The 25,532-nt window shown below is 43.9% G+C and overlaps 1 protein-coding gene across 2 annotated transcripts; it reads left to right on the forward strand.

Moving 5' to 3' along the window:
- The first annotated feature begins 251 nt into the window (after positions 1-251).
- LOC115111280 (MAP kinase-activated protein kinase 5-like) lies at positions 252-25,532 on the forward strand. 2 transcript variants are annotated; one of them, XM_029637181.2, is made up of 15 exons: positions 252-1,165; positions 1,284-1,328; positions 4,703-4,776; positions 7,933-8,008; positions 9,732-9,829; positions 15,116-15,224; positions 15,567-15,656; positions 15,840-15,935; positions 16,013-16,093; positions 18,950-19,137; positions 19,320-19,440; positions 19,920-20,050; positions 22,528-22,640; positions 22,767-22,871; positions 23,223-25,532. In XM_029637181.2, the coding sequence occupies exons 1-15, from the start codon at positions 1,067-1,069 to the stop codon at positions 23,315-23,317; spliced, it is 1,521 nt and encodes a 506-aa protein (XP_029493041.1). In that variant the 5' UTR covers positions 252-1,066; the 3' UTR covers positions 23,318-25,532. The 2 variants fall into 2 exon arrangements, with proteins under 2 accessions (XP_029493041.1, XP_029493042.1); XM_029637182.2 differs by having other exon boundaries at positions 259-1,165; positions 22,531-22,640.

Raw genomic sequence — 25,532 nt, forward strand, 5'->3', positions numbered from 1 at the left:
CCGAAATGCCACGTGCATCCACTTTTATCAGTGCAGTCGTAACAACTTAACCATCGTGAAACTTCTATTCGATCAATAAAGCCTCACGTAGCAAATTAGCAATATATATTTTTGTTGACATTCAAAAATATCTCACTTCTTTGGCTTTTTTTCTCGGACAGATTTGGGGAGGAGTAAAACCTCTCGCTTGGCCTCTTCCTCTCTGCTATTTGCCCGAATTGAACAAGAAGGACCCCAAGGCCCAATAAATGCCAGGCTTTTTCCTGCCTGATTTCATAATAATTTCGGGAAATGGATTACAAGTGAACCGGACTCAATGCAACTAATTTACTTGACTTTCCTATTGAATGTTGTAGTGGTGAAGTTCCCGAAATATCTGGAATTGTAATGTCTTAAAATGTATATCATTTTCATCAGGCTTTCGTTATACACCGTTCTTGTTTAGTTAGCCACTTGGTGTATTTAAGTCACTTACTGGTCAGCTAAAAATAGTATTCTTTATCATGTATTGTGTTTAACGATATCTAATCTGGGGGGCTATTTACTTTTTAAATGATTGTTCGGTTCCTAACAAGCCAGGCTCTTTTATCTCATTAATTTGCTAACTAAACAAGCGTCGACGAGTTTTGGTACTCGGTGTACCGTTTTCAATTCCCCCCCCCGCCCGCCGCTTTATTTTCACCCGAAACCCCCGGTGTCTCAACAAAGCTTGTTTTGACTGTTAGCAAGTTTGCAGGCTTTTACAACACAACGAAACCCGTGCAGAAGAGCCACATTAGCGAGTAGCGGCTCATTTGACCGGTGCTTGACTCGTGTCCTGTAGCTATCTAGCTAGCCAGCCAGGTGCTCAATCATATCACTCAATGGCTATAAATACACCACTCTTTGTCCCCCACTCAGCGCCCTACCAAAAGCGGTGAGTTTGCCTATTGATCCCTTCCACCTTACGACTTTTCAGACAACCCATTGGGACTTTGTCGCTCTACATGGTCGCCACAGCCAAGTCTATCTGAAAAACTTGGAGGCACTGTAACAATGCTGGAATGAGGCATCTCGCCCCGGCTGGATGTCTTCAAGTCGGGTTACCGAAGTAAACGCATTCAACTGTGGCTTTTTGGCAGAATATCAAGCGTCATCATGGCCTGTCAACAGTAACTTGTACCCGGTAGGGGAAACGTTAGCTATTTAACATTAACAATCGCTGTTAAAGGTCAACACCCTTTTGTTTTGATTGTAAACTGTGAAAGAACTCCAAAACAAAAGTTAGGACTCTTCTATCACAGTGGAACATCATGTCGGAGGATAACAACGCAGACATATTCATCAAGGTAAGGGTGAATTTGAAGATGGAGCAACTGTTTGCATGCTGGATGTGCTGCTAATGTTTTTATAATGCATTGAAATAAGTGTCACTTGACTGAAGTGTCCGATTGTATTTCATAGGCAAGTCATTTGCTTAGATTTTAGAGTAAGTATTTTGGTCCTCTTTATACGTTTACTGTAGTATTTTAGCGGTGTTGGAGTAAAGTACGTCTATTAAAACTACACTGAACAAAAATGTAAAAGGTAACATGTCAAGTGTTGGTTTCATGAGCAGAAATAAAAGATCTCAAATGTTCCATATGCACAAAAATATTTTTTCTCAAATTTGGTGCACAAATGTGTTTACATCCCTGTTAGTGAGCATTTCTCCTTTGCCAAGATAATCCATCCACCTGACAGGTGTGGCATATCAAGAAGCTGATTAAACAGCATGATCATTACACAGGTACACCCTGTGCTGGGGACAATAAAAGTCCACCGTTTTGTCACACACAACAATGCTACAGATGTCTTGAGGGAGCATGCAATTGGTATGCTGACTGCAGGAATGTCCACCAGAGCGGTTGCCAGATAATTAAATATGAATTTCTCTACCATAAGCCACCTCAAATGTCGTTTTCGAGAATTTGGCAGCATGTCCAAACAGCCTCACAACCGCAGACGTATGGCGTCGAGTGAATTTACTGATGTCCCATGGTGGGGTTATGGTATGGGCAGACATAAGCTACGAACACATGCATTTTATCTATGGCAATTTGAATCCACAAAAATACCATGATGAGATCCTGAGGGACATTTTTTTAAGGTATCTGTGACCAACAGATGTATACCTTTATTCCCAGCCACGTTTAATCCATAGATTAGGGCCTAATACATTTATTTAAATTGACTGATTTCCTCATGAAAAGTAAAATCAATGGAATTGTTTTTATATTTTTCTTCATTATAGTAATTAAATGACATTTTGCAGTTTGGTAGCAGTTTAACTAAATTCACATCTTGGATGTATTTCCAATCGTCAATTACTTTTTCGCCCTGTAGCTAGTGGTATCGCTAATTACTGGATCTACACTACTACAAAAAAAATATGGGTGAAGTAGGCAAGAATTTACTTTCCCTTCATCAGACCTGACTAATTCTCACTTGAAATAGTTTGTTTTAATATGAGAAATTACATAGTTAACTTCAGACTACAGTGACCGGTCTTGCAGTTTGTAGTGTATGACCTCTCAGATTTTAAATACTACTTTTCACGAAGTAGTTTTGAAAAGTACTTCACTACAGACAAAATAGCTTTAGTTAAGTAAACTACCTTTTTCTTAAGGATTCATTTAATGATACTGAACTTCTTCCAGTGTAAAGTAATTGGCAGCATGGTAAACTATTTTCAGAGTAGCTTCCCTAACACTGTGTTTTAGAAGCAATGTCTAATGCGTAACATGCTGTCACATATCACCTCATTTTAAAATGGAAAACTGTAATCTTATGTCTTGTAAGAGCGAAGAAAGAATTAACTTTCCATGTGTATTAGTTACATGAAACCAGCCTCATTTTTGTTTTCCCTGCAACACAATTTAGTGCCCCAAGTAGTCTGAACTCTGCTGGGTGTTGTTTATAGAGCCCCATAGTGGTGGTGTCATAATACCCATAAAACCTAGTGGTCAAACAGGGAAATGGTTCCAATAATTTTTCCACCAATTGTTTTTCCCATAGGGGATTTTAGAAACACTTAAAATAAGGGCTGTGTTTTATGTTTCTAAAATCCCCTGTGGGGAACAATGAATGGTGGAAAAAGTGTTGGAACCATTTCCCTGTTTGACCACTAGGTTTTATGGGAATTATGATTCATACTGTGGCACTATATGTAGGTTTCTGTTTAAACGTATAATTTGTTAAATAACCCTCTAGCTCTCATCACCATGAATATGCAATCGCATTACCCATCTATCAATGTGTTTTTTTTTCTCATTTGCTACGTATCAGAACAACCTTTTGTACTTTTTACTTTGAGGTCCTTTTTGTGAAATAGATGAATGAGTGTGACATTCAACCTCTGAAATGTGTCATGGTCAGAATCCGGTGTAACGATCAAGCACCCTCAAGCTCAAGTGAGTAGGGTAGATGCTTTTAGCAGGAAACACTCCTCTGTATTAAGGATATATACCTCCTTGTGAACCCTCTCTCCGGGTCTGTCTTAAATGTTATCCAGCCAGTCTGTCTGGAACCATAATCATCCCAAGACAACCCCTCAGATGCCTGGCCTAGTCGCCCCTGCTCTTGGCGGCTACTCTTAGTGTGTCAGTGGGCATCCATATCAACCATAAAATGTGTTCCAAGTGGCCGGTCAGAATGTGCTAAGGATGGGAGGAGGCCCAGGGGGAGAGGGTCGGTTTCCATTTGAACAGCCACAAAATCAAAATTGGCTATCGTAAAAATTAGTGAAAACAAACATTTAGTCTTTAAGGTTAGCAGTGTGATTCAAGGTTTGGTTAAATTCAGATTTTAAGAGAGTATAGAAATACTACAATTGTTTTACTAGTGACAACAAGAGGTGCTGGCTGTTTGGAATAGCCTAGCGCAGAGAATTGGAACACAGCCTGGGCCAAAAAGCCCCAAGGGCTATATTGGCCCGCTAGACTGAACAAGAAAAGGAAAGGTTTTAAGTGACACTTATGGAGTTTACCTTAAGCGTTTAGGCTTTTTTGTAAACAACTCTTCCTAGCTACTTGCCAAATACACCCTTGCTTGTCATAGGATATAAATGGTTGGACCAGAGCCCAGTGGTACTGGATAGGGGTCATCTCTGGTCCAAGAAAAGCCTCTGAGTAATTGGTATGCATTACGACTATGGCCATGAGTGTATACACAACAGGAGCTTGACCTAGCAACATTGTAAAATTCCTCTCTTTTAACTGTGAACAGGGATGCTGATGCCTTCACATGTTTTCTGTGTGAAATGTTTCCAGATGCAGGACGGACTGATCAATTCAAACTTTATTTGCTACATACTGTTTTCACTGCTACCGCACGGCAAGCGGTACCGGAGCGCCAAGTCTAGGACCAAAAGGCTCATCAACAGCTTCTACCCCCAAGCCTTTAGACCTCTGTGTAATTCATAAAAATCGCCACCGGACAATTTACATTGACCCCACCCCCCCTCCCTTTTCTCCACTGCTGCTACTCGCTGTTTGTTACCGATGCATAGTCACTTTGCCCCCACCTACATGTACAGATTACCTCAACTAGCCTGTACCCCTGCACACTGACTGATTGGGGGCCTTGAAAGTAAAAAAAAAAAAAAAATTATACTTATAGCTATTTATCGTTTAAAGGTACATGTAATTGACCCAGATGCATTTTTGATTTTTCCCTCTCTTAGGAAACCTCCATCTTGGAGGAGTACAACATCAACTGGACACAGAAGCTCGGGGCTGGGATCAGTGGACCTGTTAGGTGAGAGTTCTCTCATAGTTGGTCCTATTGAAGGGTTCCCTTTGCCATAGCCAACTCAATTGTGCAATGTAGGAGATGCATAAATATGGTTGCATAAACCCAGATGAGGTTCAATAGTTGTCCTCCAGAAGAGTCCCGTGCTTTTAGACTGGATTGGAGATGGTGGTGTCACCTACACTTGTTAAAGGTAGTATTACTCAGTGTGTTTACAGTGGCGCCTGCCCTGGCAGCACCAGAACCCTCTCACCCCATTGACCTGGTCGGTGTGGTAATGTGTCATCTCTGGACGGGGCGTTAGTGTCAATGTGTTTGGGATACACCTCGTCAGCTGTGGAGGGAAGTTACCTCCAACATTCTCATGTTTAGGGAATTGGACTTGTGTTGAATTGCCTTCACCTCAAAGGCTGTCCTCCATTTTCCTGATTCATCTTTGGCCAGGCTACTCGCTTCAGAGGGGTATACTACGACGCCAGCTAGATCTGTTCAGGGTTTTTAAACCAAGAGAAAGGAACTGTGATTGGGTGGGAAACAGGAGGAGGTGTGTCTTCTGATTGATGATTGATTGGGGAGTGATGATTTTCACCTGCGAGGAGAGAAAAGAACACAGGATACATACCTACACACACACCCACAGGATACCTGTATCCGTAACAAATGCACAGGCCCCTTTCCCCACTCCTATGGCTAAAAATAATCATATTAAGACATAAAAGTAAAGTTTTACCACGTGTGATGTTTCAAGTGCATCCTGTCATTACTTAATGTGTAGTGTGACGCATTGGGCTGGGAATGTCACGATAGCGCCATACTTATTGTGGTTCTCATGATTCAAAATGCATTGCAAAATGTTCCAAAGTTATTACTCCACCATACTGTAGTTCTGCTGCAGATGGATGAGAGAAATGAGACATTTTGATCAGTCATGGAAATAAAATTCTTTTTTTTTTTTGTCCATTTAAAATAACATCAAATTGATCAGCAATACAGTGTAGACATTGTTAATGTTGTAAATGACTATTGAACTTGAGGTGTCTGTCTCAAACTAGACACTAATGTACTTGTCCTCTTGCTCAGTTGTGCACCGGGGGCTCCCATTCTTTTCTATTCTGGTCAGAGCCAGTTTGCTGTTCTGTGAAGGGAGTAGTACACAGCGTTGTACGAGATCTTCAGTTTCTTAGATATTTCTTGCATGGAATAGCCTTCATTTCTCAGAATAAGGATAGACTGATGAGTTTCAGAAGAAAGTTCTTTGTTTCTTGCCATTTTGAGCCTGTAATCGAACCCACAAATGCTGATGCTCAAGATACTCAACTAGTCTAAAGAAGGCCTGTTTTATTTCTAAGTGACCCCGAACTTTTGAATGGTAGTGTATTTGACTATTTTTAACATTCTGATTTAATAAAACATTTAATCAGTCTTCTTCCTAAGAAATGGTCTGAAGAGTGAGGAGAATATAATTTGATTGAGCAGTGAGTTGAGGACCAAACTTCATTCAGGATAAAGTGGAGCTAGCCTGCCCCGGAGTAGGTTAGAGCTGGTGGCGTTGCCATAGAAATGTACCTGGCTAAAAGGTGAGGCACCTTTGTGTCGACTGTTATCTTGAGTTGAACATGGAATTGACCGACGTTAGCTCGCTAATTCATAGTACACCCCTCAGTTCTTCCTGAGCGAGTCAGTTGTTACCTAGGCCTTGCTCGATATGATTGGCCTTATCTTTGGAACAGCTGGTATGTGACTCAGACTCCAACATATTTCAAAGTACTGGGTTAGGGTTACTGTTTGTAACTGTCTAAGTCCTGGGTGGTTCACCTTTTGTCATGGTCTTAAGGCACACTAGTATTTGTCTGCTGATAATTCAGTGCGCTGTGTTTTAGGGACCACCTACTTTAGACGTATGATTTCCCACAATTTTCATGTGATTCTACATGTAAAATCGGTGTGCACTCTGTTCGCAAATTACTTTCAGAGGTGTTAATTACTCCCTGCCAGCAAACGCTATTGGTATGTCTGAGCCTTAAGTCCTCAACGGCTCACCGTTCGTCATGGTCTACTGACACACTATGAACACAAGCTCTTGCGTGCCGCAAAACCTTAGTAATTGATTCAGAATGGAGACTCATTGCTTTCTATATAAGCCATCTATAGCTAGATACTGTAGGTATTACTAGTCTGTCTTTGCTCTCTCCTTCCCATTTCTTGTTCCCGTTACCCTGTTCTTATCCTCTCATACTCTTTCTGATGCATCAGGAATTTCACTCCCCCTGTTGAACTTTGGTCGAAGCCTATCCTGGAGGAACATTCTGCTATGTTTTATTCTTAGTGTAATCTGAGTTTAGGAGCAGAGGCTATGGTTTGGATAGAATGTTTGTCCTCAGTGAGAGGCTGGTACTGGTATTAAGCCTACTCTTATTTAACCTAATAACGGCATGGACCACCATTAGCGCTAGGGCTGGGAATTGCCAGGGACCTCACGATATGATATTATCACGGTAGTTTGGTGACAATACGATATGTATTGCTGTTCTTACGGTTCTTTGTATTGTATTTTGACACTCATTTTTGTGATGGGTTGTTCTGAACATATTGCTGCTGCAGAGGGACAAGGGAGAGCAAAAAATCAGTTTTGATCGGTCATGGAAATAAAATGGCTCCCTGCTGGAGAACAAGCTATGGAGGAGAAATGCTGGATTTTAATACGATATTGTGAAACTGAAACAATATGTTTTCAAAAATATCCTCTCTAAATTAAAATATATATATATTTTTAATGTGTTTTATTCCCCTTCACTAATTAGCTCTAGGGCTGCACAATATGGGCAAATTATGTAATAGTGCATTAAAAAATGAAATAATTTGATAGCTTTTTGCAGTTTTTATTTAGATCAAACACTTTGGTGAACTGTTGGGATCATGGAAATTAAATGTGTATTCCAATTCATGATTGGTGGTGTTTGGCATGACAACTAATGGTAGGAACCAAAGTGTTGGTTGGATTTCTCAGGGGACCATTCTTACATTTTCAATGTTGCAATTTTTTTGCTGCCTCTTGCGATATTAAAATTAGCTAACTTGTGCAGCCCAAATTGGCTCCATGAAAAGCTGACTCACTGTTGTTATATTGTCTGATTTCTTAATTACATTTCTCTTCCTCAATAGAGTTTGTGTTAAGAAGTCGACTCAGGAACGACTGGCCTTGAAGATCCTCATTGATCGTCCCAAGGCCAGAAATGAGGTTTGAACCATTGTTTTGGTTTTATGATTGTCTTTTGTTCGCGTTGTCCTTGTCTGTGTGTCATCTCCACTGTTATGCATCGTCTGTTTCGTCAGTGTTGTGTCTGCTGTGGTCCCAAATGGCATCCTATTCCCTATAAAGTGCACTAATTTCGACCAGGGCCCATAGCGCTCTGCTCAAATATAGTGCACTATATAGGGTTTCATTTGGGACATAAGATGCAGTCAAATATATTGGCACCCTTGCATGAAACACTGTTTCTTAAATAATACATTATAAAAAAATTTTCTCAAATCAAATCAAATTGATTTATATAGCCCTTCGTACATCAGCTGATATCTCAAAGTGCTGTACAGAAACCCAGCCTAAAACCCCAAACAGCAAGCAATGCAGGTGCACAGACCAACTTTTATTTTTTAACAAAAATGACTATTTTTCACTTCGAAGTAAAGGATGGCCTTGACTCAGTTATCTAAATTCTTGTTTACTGTGTAATTTCTCACCTGTGTTAAGTTGCAGGTGCCAACATGGTAAAAATAGCCATTCAACTAGTTTTGAAAAGATAAAACTGAACATTCTGCTCCCTTGCATTCAATTGTATAGTCACTCAGCCACTAAATGTCATCACCAGCCCACTACTTACTATTAGATAAAGAACCTCGCCAGAGTAATGAACTACGTGTTTCAGCTAGTAATTTAATACATTTCTGCTGTAGTTTGGTGGTCGTTGAACTAATTTCAAAATTTGTTAGTGGTTTTAGTAGTTAACTTTTTTTTGTAGTGTTGTAGCTAACTACGGTACTGGAACTACGTACTACATTTTTTGCTAAAATACAATATGGGTGAAGTAGGCAAGACCACTTCACCCAGGCTTAGAACTATAAGTTAAGTATAGCTGTAAGAAATCTAAGATGTGTCAAATTATATTCAGCTCAGGGCTCCAGCTATGTGTTTAGTTTTCTAACTTGTTAGCCAACTGGCTAGATGTTAAGGTTCTTGGTTACAGCAGAGACATTCAGTCCTCTCCTGGATCAAGATCCCTGTTGCCAAAATAATTTTGTGCGTTGTCATCCCCCTCCAAAAATGTCATATTGTTTAAAAAAAAATACATGCGCCGATTGTGTGCACATTCAATAATACCGTATACTATATATGGTACAGAGACGGTATGAAAATCTGGATACCACCCATCCCTACTTGAAACATAGTGACTCCAGAGTGAGATGTTCTTGCAATTTGTCGTCTGACATAACTAAAATCGGATATGGTAATTTTTCACTAAGTTGTTTGAATGTAGGGAACTACTTTTTCAAAGCAACTTTAGTTAAGTAAAATATGTTTCCTAAGGGTAGCTTTAGTGTAGCTTCTTCCAGTGTGAAGTAATTGGAAGCTTGGTAAACTATATTTTCAGAGTAGCATCCCCAACACTGTACCTCGGCTACCTGCAGTTGTCCAGCTGTGTGAGGTGCAGTTGAAACGAGCTGCCCCCATCACAGCAGCAGAGCGTCCCATCAGTGCAATGTGCCCTTGTCAGCTCTGAAGGGCTACTTGGCCTATATGTTTCTGCAAGGAACGCTGAAAAATAAGTCTTTCTGTAGTTTTGCCGATGGTTATCTGCTCTGTTTGTGTGTATCAATCGTGAAAGACTGTCTGCCTCTGCCTAGCCAGACATGGTCAGTGTCACCAGGCGTGTTTTAACTCTTTGTTCTGTCTGATGATTCAGGTGCGGCTTCACATGATGTGTGCCACACACCCCAACATCGTGCAGATTATGGAGGTGTATGCCAATAGTGTGCAGTTTCCTCACGAATCCACTCCAAGGTGAGGAGGAGCAAGTCAACTGTACCAGCACATACAACACGTCATCACCTAAAACCCTGTGAATGCCACTGTCATATTGCTACATACAGTATTAATGCTTGTGCACCTTGTGTACTTTTACTAAAGTGGTGGGATATCAGTTCTTGCCCACAACAGTTAACCCTTGAGTCTTGTATTAATCCTCGTTCGAGGCATAGATCAAATTGCACAGTTCTAAGCTATCTTGTACTGTATGTATACCATTTCAAGCCAACCCCAAGGCCATTTCATAGAGGGTTAGCTACTGATCATAGCATTTTTGTGTTAGAGACTTCATCTGATCTGATATCACGCATCTGTGTCCTTGGAATGATTCATGTGAATGTCAGAAGCTTGATTTCAAATGTTTCTTATTATAATTCTGATTTCTCTAACCAATGCAGTGATTTAGATAATTACTGAGATGTGGTTTAAAAAAAAGTCTACCAGACTGTCTCTGAATGGATATGTTTTTAGATCTGACAGTCATGTAATGTGTTCCTTTAACTGTTAGCTCTGAGGGTATTGTCAGTAGTAGTAGTAGTGCACCCCATAGGGAATAGGGTCCCATATTCCATACGGTACATAGTGAAATTGTTTCAACCAGAGCCCTGAAGGTGCACTCCATAGGGAATGGGGTGCCATTTGCGACACGTAGTAGATTTATGCATTCAAACAGAGCATTTTCCTCTGCATTGCTGCTCCTCCTCCCAGGCTTCCTAATGTACACATACATTAATTACATGACTTCCTGGTGTAGTTGAGCCTCTCTCTCTCTCTCTGTTGTCCTTTATCCTCCGTCAGATTGGCCAGGCGCTGCGCGTCAAACATATCATTGTAAAATGATGTGTGTTAATATGGAGTTGGTCACCGCTTTGCTGATTTAACAGCCTCTACTCTTCTGGGAAGGCTTTCCACTAGATGGTGGGACATTTGCTGCGGGAACTTGGTTCTATTAAACCACAAGTATTATTTAGGTCAGGCACTGATGTTGGGCGATTTAGGCTTGGCTCGCAGTCGGCATTCCAATTCATCCCATAGGTGTTTGATGGGGTTGAGGTCAGGGCTCTGTGCAGCCCAGTCAAATTCTTCCACACCGATCTTGACAAAACATTTTTGTGTGGACCTCGCTTTGTGAACCGTGGCATTGTCATGCAGAAACAGGAAAGGGCCTTCCCCAAATTGTTGCCACCCATTTGGAAGCACAGAATCATCTAGAATATATGCTGTGGCATTCAGATTTCCCTTCACTGGAATGAAGGGGCCTGAACCATGAAATCAGTCCCATTATTCCTCCTCTACCAAACTGTACAGTTGGCACTATGCATTGGGGCAGGTAGCGTACTTCTGGCATCTACCAAATCCAGATTAGTCAGTTGGACTGCCAGATGGTGAAGTGTGATTCATCACTCCAGAGAACGGGTTTCCACTGCTCCAGTGGCGAGGAGCTTTACACCACTGCAGCTGGCACTTGGCATTGCTCATGGTGATCTTAGGCTTGTGTGCGGCTGCTCGACCATGGAAACCCATTTCATGAAGCTCCCGACTAACCTTTATTGTGCTGACGTAGCTTCCAGAGGCAGTTTGGAACTCTGTAGTGAGTGTTGCAACCGAGAACAGACTATTTTTTTTGTGCGCGCTTCAGCACTCGGCGGTTCTGATATGTGAGCTTGTGTGGCCTTACACTTCGTGGCTGCCCCAAAACGTTTCCACTTCACAATAGCAGCACTTATAGTTGACTGGGGCAGTTCTAGCAGGGCAGACATTTGATGAACTGACTTATTGGAAAGGTGGCATTCTATGACTTTCAAAAATGTAATTGCTGAATTACAAATGTTGATCTGGACGAGACTGCCGAATTGATGCAAAGGTAAGAATCTCTGGATTTACTATCTAATGTTAGGTAAGTATAGTAATGAATAAATTGGCAAAATGTATTTTTTAAATGGACAATTCTGTGAACGGTCTTGCGCAAGTTTTAAATTTACACAACCTGTTAGCAAAGGTGTCAGCTAGAGATGCTGAGCTTGCAGGGATTTGTAGTTTTCCATGTTATCTACTTTGATGGTAACTAGTATTTTCGAATCAGCGTAAATGGAGTGGACTATATTGATACATTTTTACACGGTTTTCAAAACGTCACTCTGGGGTAAGCCTACACGAAACACAGCCCTCATTTGAAGTGTTTCTAAAATCCCCTATGGGGAAAAATGATTGGAACCATTTCCCTGCTTGACCGCTAGGTTTTATGGGGAATATGACACCTCCACTGTGGGGCTCTAATCCTGTTAGGCTGAGATGATTTTTTTATTTTTTTTATTTCACCTTTATTTAACCGGGTAGGCTAGTTGAGAACAAGTTCTCAATTGCAACTGCGACCTGGCCAAGATGAAGCGTAGCAATTCGACACATACAACACAGTTACACAGGGAATAAACAAAACATAGTCAATAATACAGTAGAACAAAAGAAAAGAAAGTATATATACAGTGAGTGCAAATTAGGTAAGTTAAGGAAATAAATAGGCCATGGTGGCAAAGTAATTACAATATAGCAATTAAACACTGGAATGGTAGATCGGCAGAAGGTGAATGTGTAGGTAGAGATACTGGGGTGCAAAGGAGCAAAATAAATAAATACCAGTATGGGGATGAGGTAGGTAGATAGATGGTCTGTTTACAGATAGGCTAAGTGCAGTGATCTGTAAACTGCTCTGACAGCTGGTGCTTAAAGTTAGTGAGGGAGATCTGAGTCTCCAGCTTCAGTTATTTTTGCAGTTCGTTCCAGTCATGGGCAGCAGAGCACTGGAAGGAAAGACGACCAAAGGAGGAATTGGCTTTGGGGGTGACCAGTGAGATATACCTGCTGGAGCGCGAGCTACAAGTGGGTGCTGCTATGGTGACCAGTGAGCTGAGATAAGGCGGGGCTTTACCTAGCAGAGACTTGTAGATAACCTGTAGCCAGTGGGTTTGGCGACGAGTATGAAGCGAGGGCCAACCAACGAGAGCGTACAGGTTGCAATGGTGGGTAGTGTATGGGGCTTTGGTGACAAAACGGATGGCACTGTGATAGACTGCATCCAGTTTGTTGAGTAGAGTGTTGGAGGCTATTTTATAGATGACATCACCGAAGTCGAGGATCAGTAGGATGGTCAGTTTTACGAGGGTATGTTTGGCAGCATGAGTGAAGGATGCTTTGTTGCGATATAGATTTAATTTTGGATTGGAGATGCTTAATGTGAGTCTGGAAGGAGAGTTTACAGTCCAACAAGACACGCAGGTATTTGTAGTTGTCCACGTATTCTAAGTCAGAGCTGTCCAGAGTAGTGATGCTGGACTGGTGAGCAGGTGCGGGCAGCGATCGGTTGAAGAGCATGCATTTAGTTTTACTTGCATTTAAGAGCAATTGGAGTCCACGGAAGGAGAGTTGTATGGCATTGAAGCTCGTCTGGAGGTTAGTTAACACAGTGTCCAAGGAGGGACCAGAAGTATATAGAATGGTGTTGTCTGCGTAGAGGTGGATCAGAGAATCACCAGCAGCAAGAGCAACATCATTGATGTATACAGAAAAGAGAGTCGGCCTGAGAATTGACCCATGTGGCACCCCCATAGTGACTGCCAGAGGTCCGGACAACAGGCCCTCCGATTTGACACACTGAACTCTATCAGAGAAGTAGTTGGTAAATGATGATGTGGAAGAAATATAGCTACAGGGTCCTCTGCCTCACCGAAAGCCTATTCTCATAGACTGAGTGCTAAAAGTCCGTATTTGGCCATATAAAGAAAGCACTATTTAAGCATTGTTAGGATACTAATCTTTTGATAGTGTCAAACATATTTTGAAGCAAAACATTAAGCCTAGTTTTTCTCATTGTTGACGAAATCAACTAGATTTTAGTTTGTGGTTAGTTCTATGAACTAGGCTCATGAGCCATTTATAAACTTGTGACATCCTTCTGAACCTTAGTGGCTACCATTGTTGTTTTTCAAATTAAGGAGTTGGCCTTTTAATTTGACAATTCAACTTGGTATTCAGTATCTGATACCACGTTAAATTGTCAAATTTAAAGACCAACTCCTTTATTTGAAAAACAACAATTGCTCGACACTGCATGTGATATCAAGAGGTATGTTTTCTGAGTGACCTAAATATTGACTGGTTGTTATAAAGCTCTCCACTCAAAAATAAGCTTCAAGCTGAACCAGATTGCAGGCATTGGTTATCAGTCAACCTACCAGGGTATTTATTTACAAACCGAAAAGGAACAAGATCACCCATGTGTAATGACCACGTCTTCACTAATGCTGCAGAAATCTGCTCTAAAGCGGTGTCCACACCCATTTGGATCTAATGATCATAATATCACGGCCATATCTAGAGAAACCAAAGACTGGACCTAAAATTGTGTACAACCTGATGCCAGACTTTAAGCATTTTCTGAAATGGCATCTTCTGGTTGCTGATAGGCATGTGCCCATCGAGAAACTTGTTAGATGAGATCTCCATGGATAGATAATGAATTGAAAAGCTGTATGGATGAGGCAAGGGGAAATAAGTCTGACAACACAGAAAATTGCCAAACACAGTAAATAAGTAATAATCTCTGGAGTACCTTAAATGAAATTCTAGGCCTTCATTGAGGCAGATGGCTTGTTCATGACAAAACCCTTTGATAATGCCAACCATTTTAATAAATTTTGTTGACCAAGATTTGCAAAAATAGGCATGACATGCAAACACTGAGCCTTCGTATTCATGCATATTAGTTCTGTAAAGTTGGTGTGGAAGAGGTGATTTATAATTTTTTCGATCTATAAATAAGCACAAGTCACCTGGTACTGATAACCTGGATGGTAAATTGATAAGGTTGGTAGCGGAATACATTGCCACTCCTGTTTGCTAGATCTTCAATTTAAGCCTAGAAGACAGTGTGCCCTGGAGTGAGCCAAAACTCATTCCGCTGCCCAAGAGTAGTAAAGCACCCTTAAATGGTTCAAACATCCAACGAATCCGCCTGTTGCCGGTACTTAGCCAACTTTTGAAAGAAATGGTGTTTGACCAAATGCAATGTTATTTTACAGAAAACAAATTGTATTATGTATGTTTTTTTTTGTCTTTGTTTCTTGTGTGGCCCCAGGATGAGGATCCTAATAATAAAATACTACTAACTAATGGAACAACCAAATTCAAGCTTTTCCCCAGATTTGAGTATATAACAACTCTCTCATTCCTTGTCTACATCTCTTTTGGTCTTTCCCTCTGTATCAGAGAGAGGTTACTGATCGTCATGGAGATGATGGAGGGAGGTGAGCTGTTCCACAGGATCAGTCAGCACAAACACTTCACAGAGAAGATGGCCAGCCAGGTCACGAAACAGGTACGCCTTCTGTCTGTCTAGTGAAAACACAAGGGTCCCATATTCCATACGGTACATAGTGAACTTGTTTCAACCAGAGCCCTGAAGGTGCACTCCATAGGGAATAGGGTCCCATATTCCATACGGTACATAGTGAACTTGTTTCAACCAGAGCCCTGAAGGTGCACTCCATAAGGAATAGGGTGCCATTTGCGACACGTAGTAGATTTATGCATTCAAACAGTGCATTTTCCTCTGCATTGCTGCTGCTCCTCCCAGGCTTCCTAATGTACACATACATTAATTACATGACTTCCTGGTGTAGTTGAGTCTCTCTCTGTGTTGTCCTTTATCCTCCGTCAGATTGGCCAGGCACTGGAACACTGTCACTCACTGAATATTGCACACCGAGACCTGAAACCAGAGAACCTGCTCTTCAAGGATAACTCCCTGGTGAGGAAATAGATGGGCTGACTGAAGCGTGCACACACACTGCTCTTAATACAGGTGTCTAGTAATGGGTTGAAACGAGCATGTTGCAAGAGGAGAATCCCTTAAACATTTACACATCCTATTTGAAAATGCTCATATGCTCATCCCTCTTTCTGGTCTGTCGTTATCCCTTTCCTGTTCAAGGATGCACCAGTGAAGTTGTGCGATTTTGGATTTGCCAAAATCGACCAGGGCGACTTGATGACCCCACAGTTCACGCCTTACTACGTTGCACCTCAGGTAAGGGTGCTCTCCTCAGATTTGACACCAAGTTGGGGGAGTATGAAATGGTTCAATCTGTCTTCTCCTCACTCTAGGTACTTGAGGCTCAAAGGCGACACCAGAAGGAAAAGTCTGGAATAATACCTACCTCACCCACCCCCTACACTTATAACAAGGTGAGCCACTACCCCTCCCCCTACACTTATAACAAGGTGCCCCCCACCCGTTCTTCTCAAGCGCTGTCAGGTTGGATGGGGAGCGTTGCTTCACAGCTATTTTCAGGTCTCTTTAGAGATGTTAGATCAGGTCCAAGTCCGGGCTCTGGCTGGGCCACTCGCGGATATTCAGAGATTTGTTCCGAAGCCACTCCTGCATTGTCTTGGCTGTGTGCTTAGGGTCGTTGTTCTGTTGGAAGGACGTCATGCATCTCTGTACTTAGCTCCGTTCATCTATCCCTCAATCCTGACTAGTCTCCCAGTCCCTGCCGCTGAAAAACAATCAAATGTATTTATAAAGTCCTCTTTACATCAGCCGATGTCACAAAGTGTTATACAGAAACCCAGCCTAAAACTCCAAACAGCAAGCAATGCAGATGTAGAAGCACAGTGGCTAGGAAAAACTCTAGAAAGGCAGGAACCTAGGAAGAAACCAAACTGAGGGTGGCCAGTCATCTTTGGCTGTGCCGGGTGGGGATCATAACAGTGCATGACCAAGATGTTCATAGATGACTAGCAGGGTGAAATAATAATAATCACAGTTGTTTGTAGATTTGTTTGTAAAGTGTGCAACAGGTCAGCACCTCAGGAGTAAATGTTGGCTTTTCATAGCCGATCATTCAGTGTTAGACAGCAAGTGTGGTAGAGAGCAAGTTGCAAACAGCAGGTCCGGGACAAGGTAGCACGTCCGGTGAACAGGTCAGGGTTCCATAGCCGCAGGCAGAACAGTTGAAACTGTAGCAGCAGTATGACCAGGTGGACTGGGGACAGCAAGTAGTCATCAGGCCAGGTTGTCCTGAGGCATGGTCCTAGGGCTCAGGTCCTCAGAGAGAGAAATAAAGAATTATGAGGGGGCATACTTAAAATTCACATAGGACACCGGATAAGACAGGAGAAATACTCTAGATATAAGACTGACTGACCCTAGCCCCCTGACACAAACTATTGCAGCATAACTACTGGAGGCTGAGACAGGAGGGGTCGGGAGACACTGTCGTTGTCGTCCGAAGATACCCCCGGACAGGGCTAACCAGGCTGGATATAACCCCACCCACTTTGCCAAAGCACAGCCCCCACACCACTAGAGGGATATCTTCAACCAACAACTTACTACTCTGAGACAAGGCCGAGTATAGCCCACAAAGATCTCCCCCACGGCACAAACCCGAGGAAGATCACGTCCGTGACTCACCCCACCTAGGGTTGGGATGGAAGAGCGCCAGTGACTCAGCTCCTGTGTTAGGGTTAGAGTCAGAGAGGAACCGGCCAGGCAGAGACGACGGGTGGTTTATTGCCTTCACCCCTGGGCCAGACTACATTCAATCATAGGACCTACTGAAGAGATGAGTCCTTCAATAAGGACTTAAAAGTCAAGACCGAGTGCATCTCTCACCTGGATAGGCAGACCATTTCATAAAAATTGAGCTCTATAGGAGAAAGCCCTGTCTCCAGCTGTTTGCTTAGAAACTCTAGGGATAATGAGCCCTGCGTCTTGTGACCGTAGGGTAGGTATGTACGGCAGAACCAAATGGGGGAGAGAGGTAGGAGCAAGCCCATGTAATGCTTTGTAGGTTAGTAGTAAAACCTTAATCAGCCCTAGTTTTGCTTCACTGTAGGGAGGGTGCCACCATGCTTCACCGTAGGGAGGGTGCCACCATGCTTCACCGTAGGGAGGGTGCCACCATGCTTCACCGTAGGGAGGGTGCCACCATGCTTCACCGTAGGGAGGGTGCCACCATGCTTCACCGTAGGGAGGGTGCCAGGTTTCTTCCAGATGTGACGCTTGGCATTCAGGCCAAAGAGTGCAATCTTGGTTTCATCAGACCTGAGAATTTTGTTTATCATGGTCTGGGAGTCCTTTCGGTGTCTTTTGGATAAGTCCAAGCGTGCTGTCATGTGCTTTTTACTGAGGAGTGGCTTCCGTCTGGCCACTCTACCATAAAGGCCTGATTGGTGGAGTGCTGCAGAGATGGTTGACCTTCTGGGAGGTTCTCCAATCACCGCAGAGGCACTCTGTGGCCATCGGGTTCTTGGCCACCTCCCTGACTAAGGCCCTTCCTCGATTGCTCAGTTTGGCTGCGCGGCCAGCTCTAGGAAGAGTCTTGGTGGTTCCAAACTTACATTTAGGAATAATGGAGTCCACTGTGTCCTTGGGGACCTTCAATGTTGCAGAAATGTTTTGGTACCCTTCCCCAGATCTGTGCATCGACACAGTCCTGTACTTGGAGCTCTTCGGACAATTCCTTCAACCTCATGGCTTGGTTTTTGCTCTGACATGCACTGTAAACTGTGGGACCTTGTATAGACAGGTGTGCCATTCTAATTCATGTCCAATCAATTGATTTTTACCACAGGTGGACTCCCATCAAGTTGTAGAAACATCTCAAGGGTGATCAATGGAAACAGGATGCACCTGAGCTCAATTTTGAGTCCCATAGCAGAGAGTCTGAATACTTATTTTTTATACATTTGCGAAGATTTCTATAAACCTGTTTTTTGCTTTGTCATTATGGGGTTGTGTGTGTGGATTGAGGGAAAACAAATATTGAATACATTTTAGAATAAGGCTGTCACTTAACTGTGGATTAAGGGAGCGGGGTCTGAATACTTTCCGAATGCACTGTATAACAAGGTGATGAACTACCTCAGCCACAATGAGACATTATTCCACCAATGGCAGCATATTTCCACATTATGCAACATATTTCCACTAAGGACATCAGTGTTTGTAGGATTGTCACGCTAACTCTTCTCCTTTCTCGCTCTCCCTCCATCCCTATGACTTGGCTCGTTCACTGTCCCCTGCTGTGCGTGAAGAGCTGTGACCTGTGGTCCATTGGGGTGATCATCTATGTGATGCTGTGCGGCTACCCTCCCTTCTACTCCAAGCACCACAGCCGCACCATCCCCAAGGATATGCGCAAGAAGATCATGACGGCCAGCTTCGACTTCCCCGAGGACGAGTGGAGCCAGATCTCTGAGATGGCCAAGGACATTGTTCGCAAGTACGTCCCCACAGCAGGCTTTACTGTGTGTGCTAACAAGATGGCATGGTTCACGAGTGACTGTTTTGCCTGACAAACAATGTGGACTGCCAAACCGGGGCTTTACTCATTCTGTGTTCTTTGGATTGCGTGAGGAGGGTTTGAAGAATCTGTTTCACTAGCATTACTTCCTCCCTCTGTAGGCTGCTGAAGGTGAAGCCTGAGGAGAGGCTGACCATCGAGGGGGTTTTGGAACACCCCTGGCTGAACTGCACAGAGGCACTGGACAACGTGCTTCCTTCCGCCCAGATGATGATGGACAAGGTGGGCCTGGATGGATGGACGGGGATGGACAGCGTTTATGTAACGCTCTCTTTCCCGTTAGTCTCAAAGCGCTTTAGATAGACCCAGTAATACTTACTACAGGACTCTGCAGACAACGCCTTTGCTGCCTTAATGCTAAAATCCTAAAGTATTCCTTTGAGGCCCTATATCTACTTCCTCAGTCAGATGAACTCGTGGATTCTATTTTGCAATTATTGACTAGCGCTAGCAGATACCATAACCTTTGAGTCATTGCGCTAACACTAATTAGCATTGACTCGCGAAACTACCTCTGACTTTGTTCATACTGGACACAGACATAAAAATGGTGTCCAAATTCATCTGACTCTGGGGGAAGTAGTAGGATCATTGCCAAAATCCTGAGGTATCTCTTTAATAGCAATGATCAGGGTGTAAAATTTTGCCAGGTGACCCTTCCTCTTTCTGTCTTCTCTTCCTTCCTTCCCTCCCTCTGCCAGGCGGTGGTAGCTGGGATCCAGCAGGCCCATGCTGAACAGCTGGCTAACATGAGGATACAGGACCTTAACGTCAGCCTCAAGCCTCTCCACTCCGTCAATAACCCCATCCTGAGGAAAAGGAAGCTCCTAGGGTTTGTCTTGTTAAATTCCTGTCTCTATGTAGTAGTTGGTTAGGATCTGCTTCACACAGTCTGACTGTCACTAATTTAGTGGAGAGGGACTTTCTGCTGAGAACAGCACTGATAAACAAAATGTGTGTCTGATATATGGATCTCCTGACTGTGTGGTGGTGGTGGTGTCTGGATCTCCTGACTGTGTGGTGGTGTCTGGATCTCCTGACTGTGTGGTGGTGTCTGGATCTCCTGACTGTGTGGTGGTGTCTGGATCTCCTGACTGTGTGGTGGTGTCTGGATCTCCTGACTGTGTGGTGGTGTCTGGATCTCCTGACTGTGTGGTGGTGTCTGGATCTCCTGACTGTGTGGTGGTGTCTGGATCTCCTGACTGTGTGGTGGTGTCTGGATCTCCTGACTGTGTGGTGGTGTCTGGATCTCCTGACTGTGTGGTGGTGTCTGGATCTCCTGACTGTGTGGTGGTGTCTGGATCTCCTGACTGTGTGGTGGTGTCTGGATCTCCTGACTGTGTGGTGGTGTCTGGATCTCCTGACTGTGTGGTGGTGGTGTCTGGATCTCCTGACTGTGTGGTGGTGGTGTCTGGATCTCCTGACTGTGTCTGGATCTCCTGACTGTGTGGTGGTGTCTGGATCTGGTGTCTGGTGGTCTGGATCTCCTGACTGTGTGGTGGTGGTGGTGTCTGGATCTCCTGACTGTGTGGTGGTGGTGGTGTCTGGATCTCCTGACTGTGTGGTGGTGGTGGTGTCTGGATCTCCTGACTGTGTGGTGGTGGTGGTGTCTGGATCTCCTGACTGTGTGGTGGTGGTGGTGTCTGGATCTCCTGACTGTGTGGTGGTGTCTGGATCTCCTGACTGTGTGGTGGTGGTGGTGTCTGGATCTCCTGACTGTGTGGTGGTGGTGGTGTCTGGATCTCCTGACTGTGTGGTGGTGGTGGTGTCTGGATCTCCTGACTGTGTGGTGGTGGTGGTGTCTGGATCTCCTGACTGTGTGGTGGTGGTGGTGTCTGGATCTCCTGACTGTGTGGTGGTGGTGGTGTCTGGATCTCCTGACTGTGTGGTGGTGGTGGTGTCTGGATCTCCTGACTGTGTGGTGGTGGTGGTGTCTGGATCTCCTGACTGTGTGGTGGTGGTGGTGTCTGGATCTCCTGACTGTGTGGTGGTGGTGGTGTCTGGATCTCCTGACTGTGTGGTGGTGGTGGTGTCTGGATCTCCTGACTGTGTGGTGGTGGTGGTGTCTGGATCTCCTGACTGTGTGGTGGTGGTGGTGTCTGGATCTCCTGACTGTGTGGTGGTGGTGGTGTCTGGATCTCCTGACTGTGTGGTGGTGGTGGTGTCTGGATCTCCTGACTGTGTGGTGGTGGTGGTGTCTGGATCTCCTGACTGTGTGGTGGTGGTGGTGTCTGGATCTCCTGACTGTGTGGTGGTGGTGGTGTCTGGATCTCCTGACTGTGTGGTGGTGGTGGTGTCTGGATCTCCTGACTGTGTGGTGGTGGTGGTGTCTGGATCTCCTGACTGTGTGGTGGTGGTGGTGTCTGGATCTCCTGACTGTGTGGTGGTGGTGGTGTCTGGATCTCCTGACTGTGTGGTGGTGGTGGTGTCTGGATCTCCTGACTGTGTGGTGGTGGTGGTGTCTGGATCTCCTGACTGTGTGGTGGTGGTGGTGTCTGGATCTCCTGACTGTGTGGTGGTGGTGGTGTCTGGATCTCCTGACTGTGTGGTGGTGGTGGTGTCTGGATCTCCTGACTGTGTGGTGGTGGTGGTGTCTGGATCTCCTGACTGTGTGGTGGTGGTGGTGTCTGGATCTCCTGACTGTGTGGTGGTGGTGGTGTCTGGATCTCCTGACTGTGTGGTGGTGGTGGTGTCTGGATCTCCTGACTGTGTGGTGGTGGTGGTGTCTGGATCTCCTGACTGTGTGGTGGTGGTGGTGTCTGGATCTCCTGACTGTGTGGTGGTGGTGGTGTCTGGATCTCCTGACTGTGTGGTGGTGGTGGTGTCTGGATCTCCTGACTGTGTGGTGGTGGTGGTGTCTGGATCTCCTGACTGTGTGGTGGTGGTGGTGTCTGGATCTCCTGACTGTGTGGTGGTGGTGGTGTCTGGATCTCCTGACTGTGTGGTGGTGGTGGTGTCTGGATCTCCTGACTGTGTGGTGGTGGTGGTGTCTGGATCTCCTGACTGTGTGGTGGTGGTGGTGTCTGGATCTCCTGACTGTGTGGTGGTGGTGGTGTCTGGATCTCCTGACTGTGTGGTGGTGGTGGTGTCTGGATCTCCTGACTGTGTGGTGGTGGTGGTGTCTGGATCTCCTGACTGTGTGGTGGTGGTGGTGTCTGGATCTCCTGACTGTGTGGTGGTGGTGGTGTCTGGATCTCCTGACTGTGTGGTGGTGGTGTCTGGATCTCCTGACTGTGTGGTGGTGGTGTCTGGATCTCCTGACTGTGTGGTGGTGGTGTCTGGATCTCCTGACTGTGTGGTGTGCTACAGCAGCAAGCCGAGTGATGGCTTCTTCATCCATGACCCAGAGAACGGCGGTGAGAACTCTGTGGCCCTGGAGAAACTACGAGACGTCATCGCTCAGTGTATCCTCCCACAGGCTGGTCAGTCCACAAACAAACATACACACACTTCCCATCAACTAACACAGATGTACAACTTCCATTTAACAGGCATACATGCATGCACACAGTGAGCATGGTGAAACTGTGTTTGGTTGTGTGTGGCAGGGGAGAATGAGGATGAGAAGCTGAATGAGGTGATGCATGAGGCTTGGCGTTTCAACCGGGACTGCAAACTGCTGCGAGACGGGCTGCAGGGCCTCAGCTGGGACGGTAAGCATAACATACTGCATGGATACAGCATTCAATGCAGAGCAATGGCAACTAGCACATACAACCACACTCATTTCTGTGTGGTGTGGGGGGGGGTCCACAAATGAATGGGAAGTTCTAATTCATCAGTTCGTAACCTTTGCTGGCTCAATGTTGGTTAAAATCGCTGTCTCCGGATGATGTCATTGGAAGCATACATTTAATTTTTAGTTCTGTTTTTTTACTACAAAACATAAACCCTCCATTTTCACATGTTGGGTGGTGTAGGATGAATTTGATAATTATTATTTAAAAAAAAAAAAATAATAATCTGGTTTTGGTCAACGTTTAATTATTTGGTCTTCATTGTAGGACGGGCCTTTACTGACAAAGTGGATCGCTTGAAGTTGGCTGAAATAGTGAAGCAGGCCATAGAGGTAAAGACACATTTGCAAGACTGTCAGTAGCAAGTGCTGTCTTACCTTTTTGTAGCGTTTTATTAGAACAGTTTTTAGCCAATGACTGTAGAGGCATTTTTATGTGACTTGACATGCTAAAATCAATAGCATTTCTTTTCATGTACTCACTTGCAAGACTATTGTACAGCTGTAGATATTCAAAAGAGGACTTGTTTGTACTATACTGTTTTTTATGAACAACTGCAAATAACATACAATCCTTATATATTTTAGTTTTTGCAAAAAATAAATAGTTAGTTTTATTTCTGTACCCACTGGGAGGGAATTTTTCCAAGCTGCTTGACCAGGATGTCCACAGTGATGTGTTTTAATCTCACTTGTTTTTATTTGATTCTTATTTCTTTACCTTTTTAACAATGCTAAAAATAGTATTTATTTAACAAAGAAATCCTTATTTTTGACCATGAAGCCAAATGTTTAAGTCTGTCAGTTGAACAATAGAGGCTCTAAAGCAGACCCGAGGAACTAGGTCTAAGCTCCGTTTCTCCACCCACTGGGTGGGTGGTTTGTGTTCCAGGGAGGGGTAGGGAGTGGGCCCTCGGTGACAGTGTGAGGTTCACTGGGGGGGGGGGGGGGGATTTCTGCTCTCGAATGACAGAGAAAATATCGAAACGTGCTCTTCAATCTACTGGATATCAGCAACAGTCAACAGTGCAATAGTCATTTAGGGCATGTACATATGTTGTATTTACATTCAAATGCATACATTTACATGTTATATAATATGTATATTTATGTATGTAAAGTATTATTCATGGCTAACGTGGACCCTCCCTGTTTCTTCCTGTGGTAACGAGTACAGAGCATAGTACACCAAACAAAACTGATCAAAAGAGGCAATGCAGGTTCTCTAATATAGTACTTGACTATTTGATAGTTGTATTTATGTTTTCCTATTTAAACATTCTCAAATGTATACATTTGAACCTTCCATGGATAAAGTCTTAGCCTTGCTTGCACATGAGGCGAATAACGTTTATTTCCAAATTGTTTAGATTTTCTTCTAAATCGATGAGCTGAATGGCATCGACTCCGTTTGTCCAAGATAGCATGTGCTCCTCTCACATTCAAGTGTATTGGTGCAAGGGTTGGTGCAATGTAAATGCATATTTTCCCATTGTAAGACTGTTGGCCTAAATTTTTATTTGGTCAAAACAATGACTGCAAGCATTTCTGTGTATGTCATTTTGTTTGTTTGGAGGCCTATCATGAATCAATGCTGAAGTTGTCCTCCAAACATCTGCAACATGAATGTGTCATGGCTGTTAACTGTTTCATGGCAACATATAGCCTCCTAACTCAGGATAACAATGCATTCATAATCACAAATAACACTTGCTCCTCTTTGTGTGAAAATACCCAATGATACAAAGTGTCTTCAACGCACAAGATCAGGGCTCGTATTCAGAACGCGCCTGTTTCCTCTGCCCAAATCATCAGAAAGGCTAAACTGACCCTGCTTGGCCCTCCTACACTATGAATACAGGCCCTGATGTCTAGACTGGTTTTATATCATCTGCTGTCTGAGAGAAATATTAAGAGTGAGATGGAGAAAAGGTACAATTCTCCCTTCATTTGCGTTTTGTACATGAGCATACAGTCAGTCACCTGGAAGTGAGAACTTAAATAGCTCCTATTAGGTAGCTCGAGAGCATGCCTCGTCAGACACTGTTTAAGTAGTTCCTAAGTCCATATCTGCAATAGATCCAGGCAGCACCTATGGTTGCATCTCAAATGGGTCCCTATAGTGCCCTACTTTTGGCCACTAAACTTGCCTATGCTATTCCTTTCTTCTCTGTTCCATATTTCCTCCGGTTGTCTCGTATGTACATGCATACGTTAAAAAAAAGTTAATTGCGAACAAGGTCCAACCTGAAACATGACTTCAGCTATTAACCCAAACCTTCTGAATTTGTGGGGGGGCTGCCACATTTGGCACCCGGGGAGCTGGGTTTTTTTTTTTGGGGGGGGGGTAGTAAACTACCTAGCTCAAGGGTCAGAACAGATTTTTCACCTTGTCGACTCTGGGATTCGAACTAGCTACTTTTCGGTTACTAGCCCAACCCCTCTTAACCGCTAGGCTACCTGCTGACTCCATGGAAGATTTGTACCTTAATCGGTATTCTTAATTTCCTTTTGTCCTCTGTCCTCTTGGGAATGTCATGAACATGCTGACTATTTGTATTAAAGGAATTATTTGCAA

The sequence above is a fragment of the Oncorhynchus nerka genome, linkage group LG27, assembly GCF_034236695.1.
Source record: "Oncorhynchus nerka isolate Pitt River linkage group LG27, Oner_Uvic_2.0, whole genome shotgun sequence".
NCBI classification, from domain to species: domain Eukaryota; kingdom Metazoa; phylum Chordata; class Actinopteri; order Salmoniformes; family Salmonidae; genus Oncorhynchus; species Oncorhynchus nerka.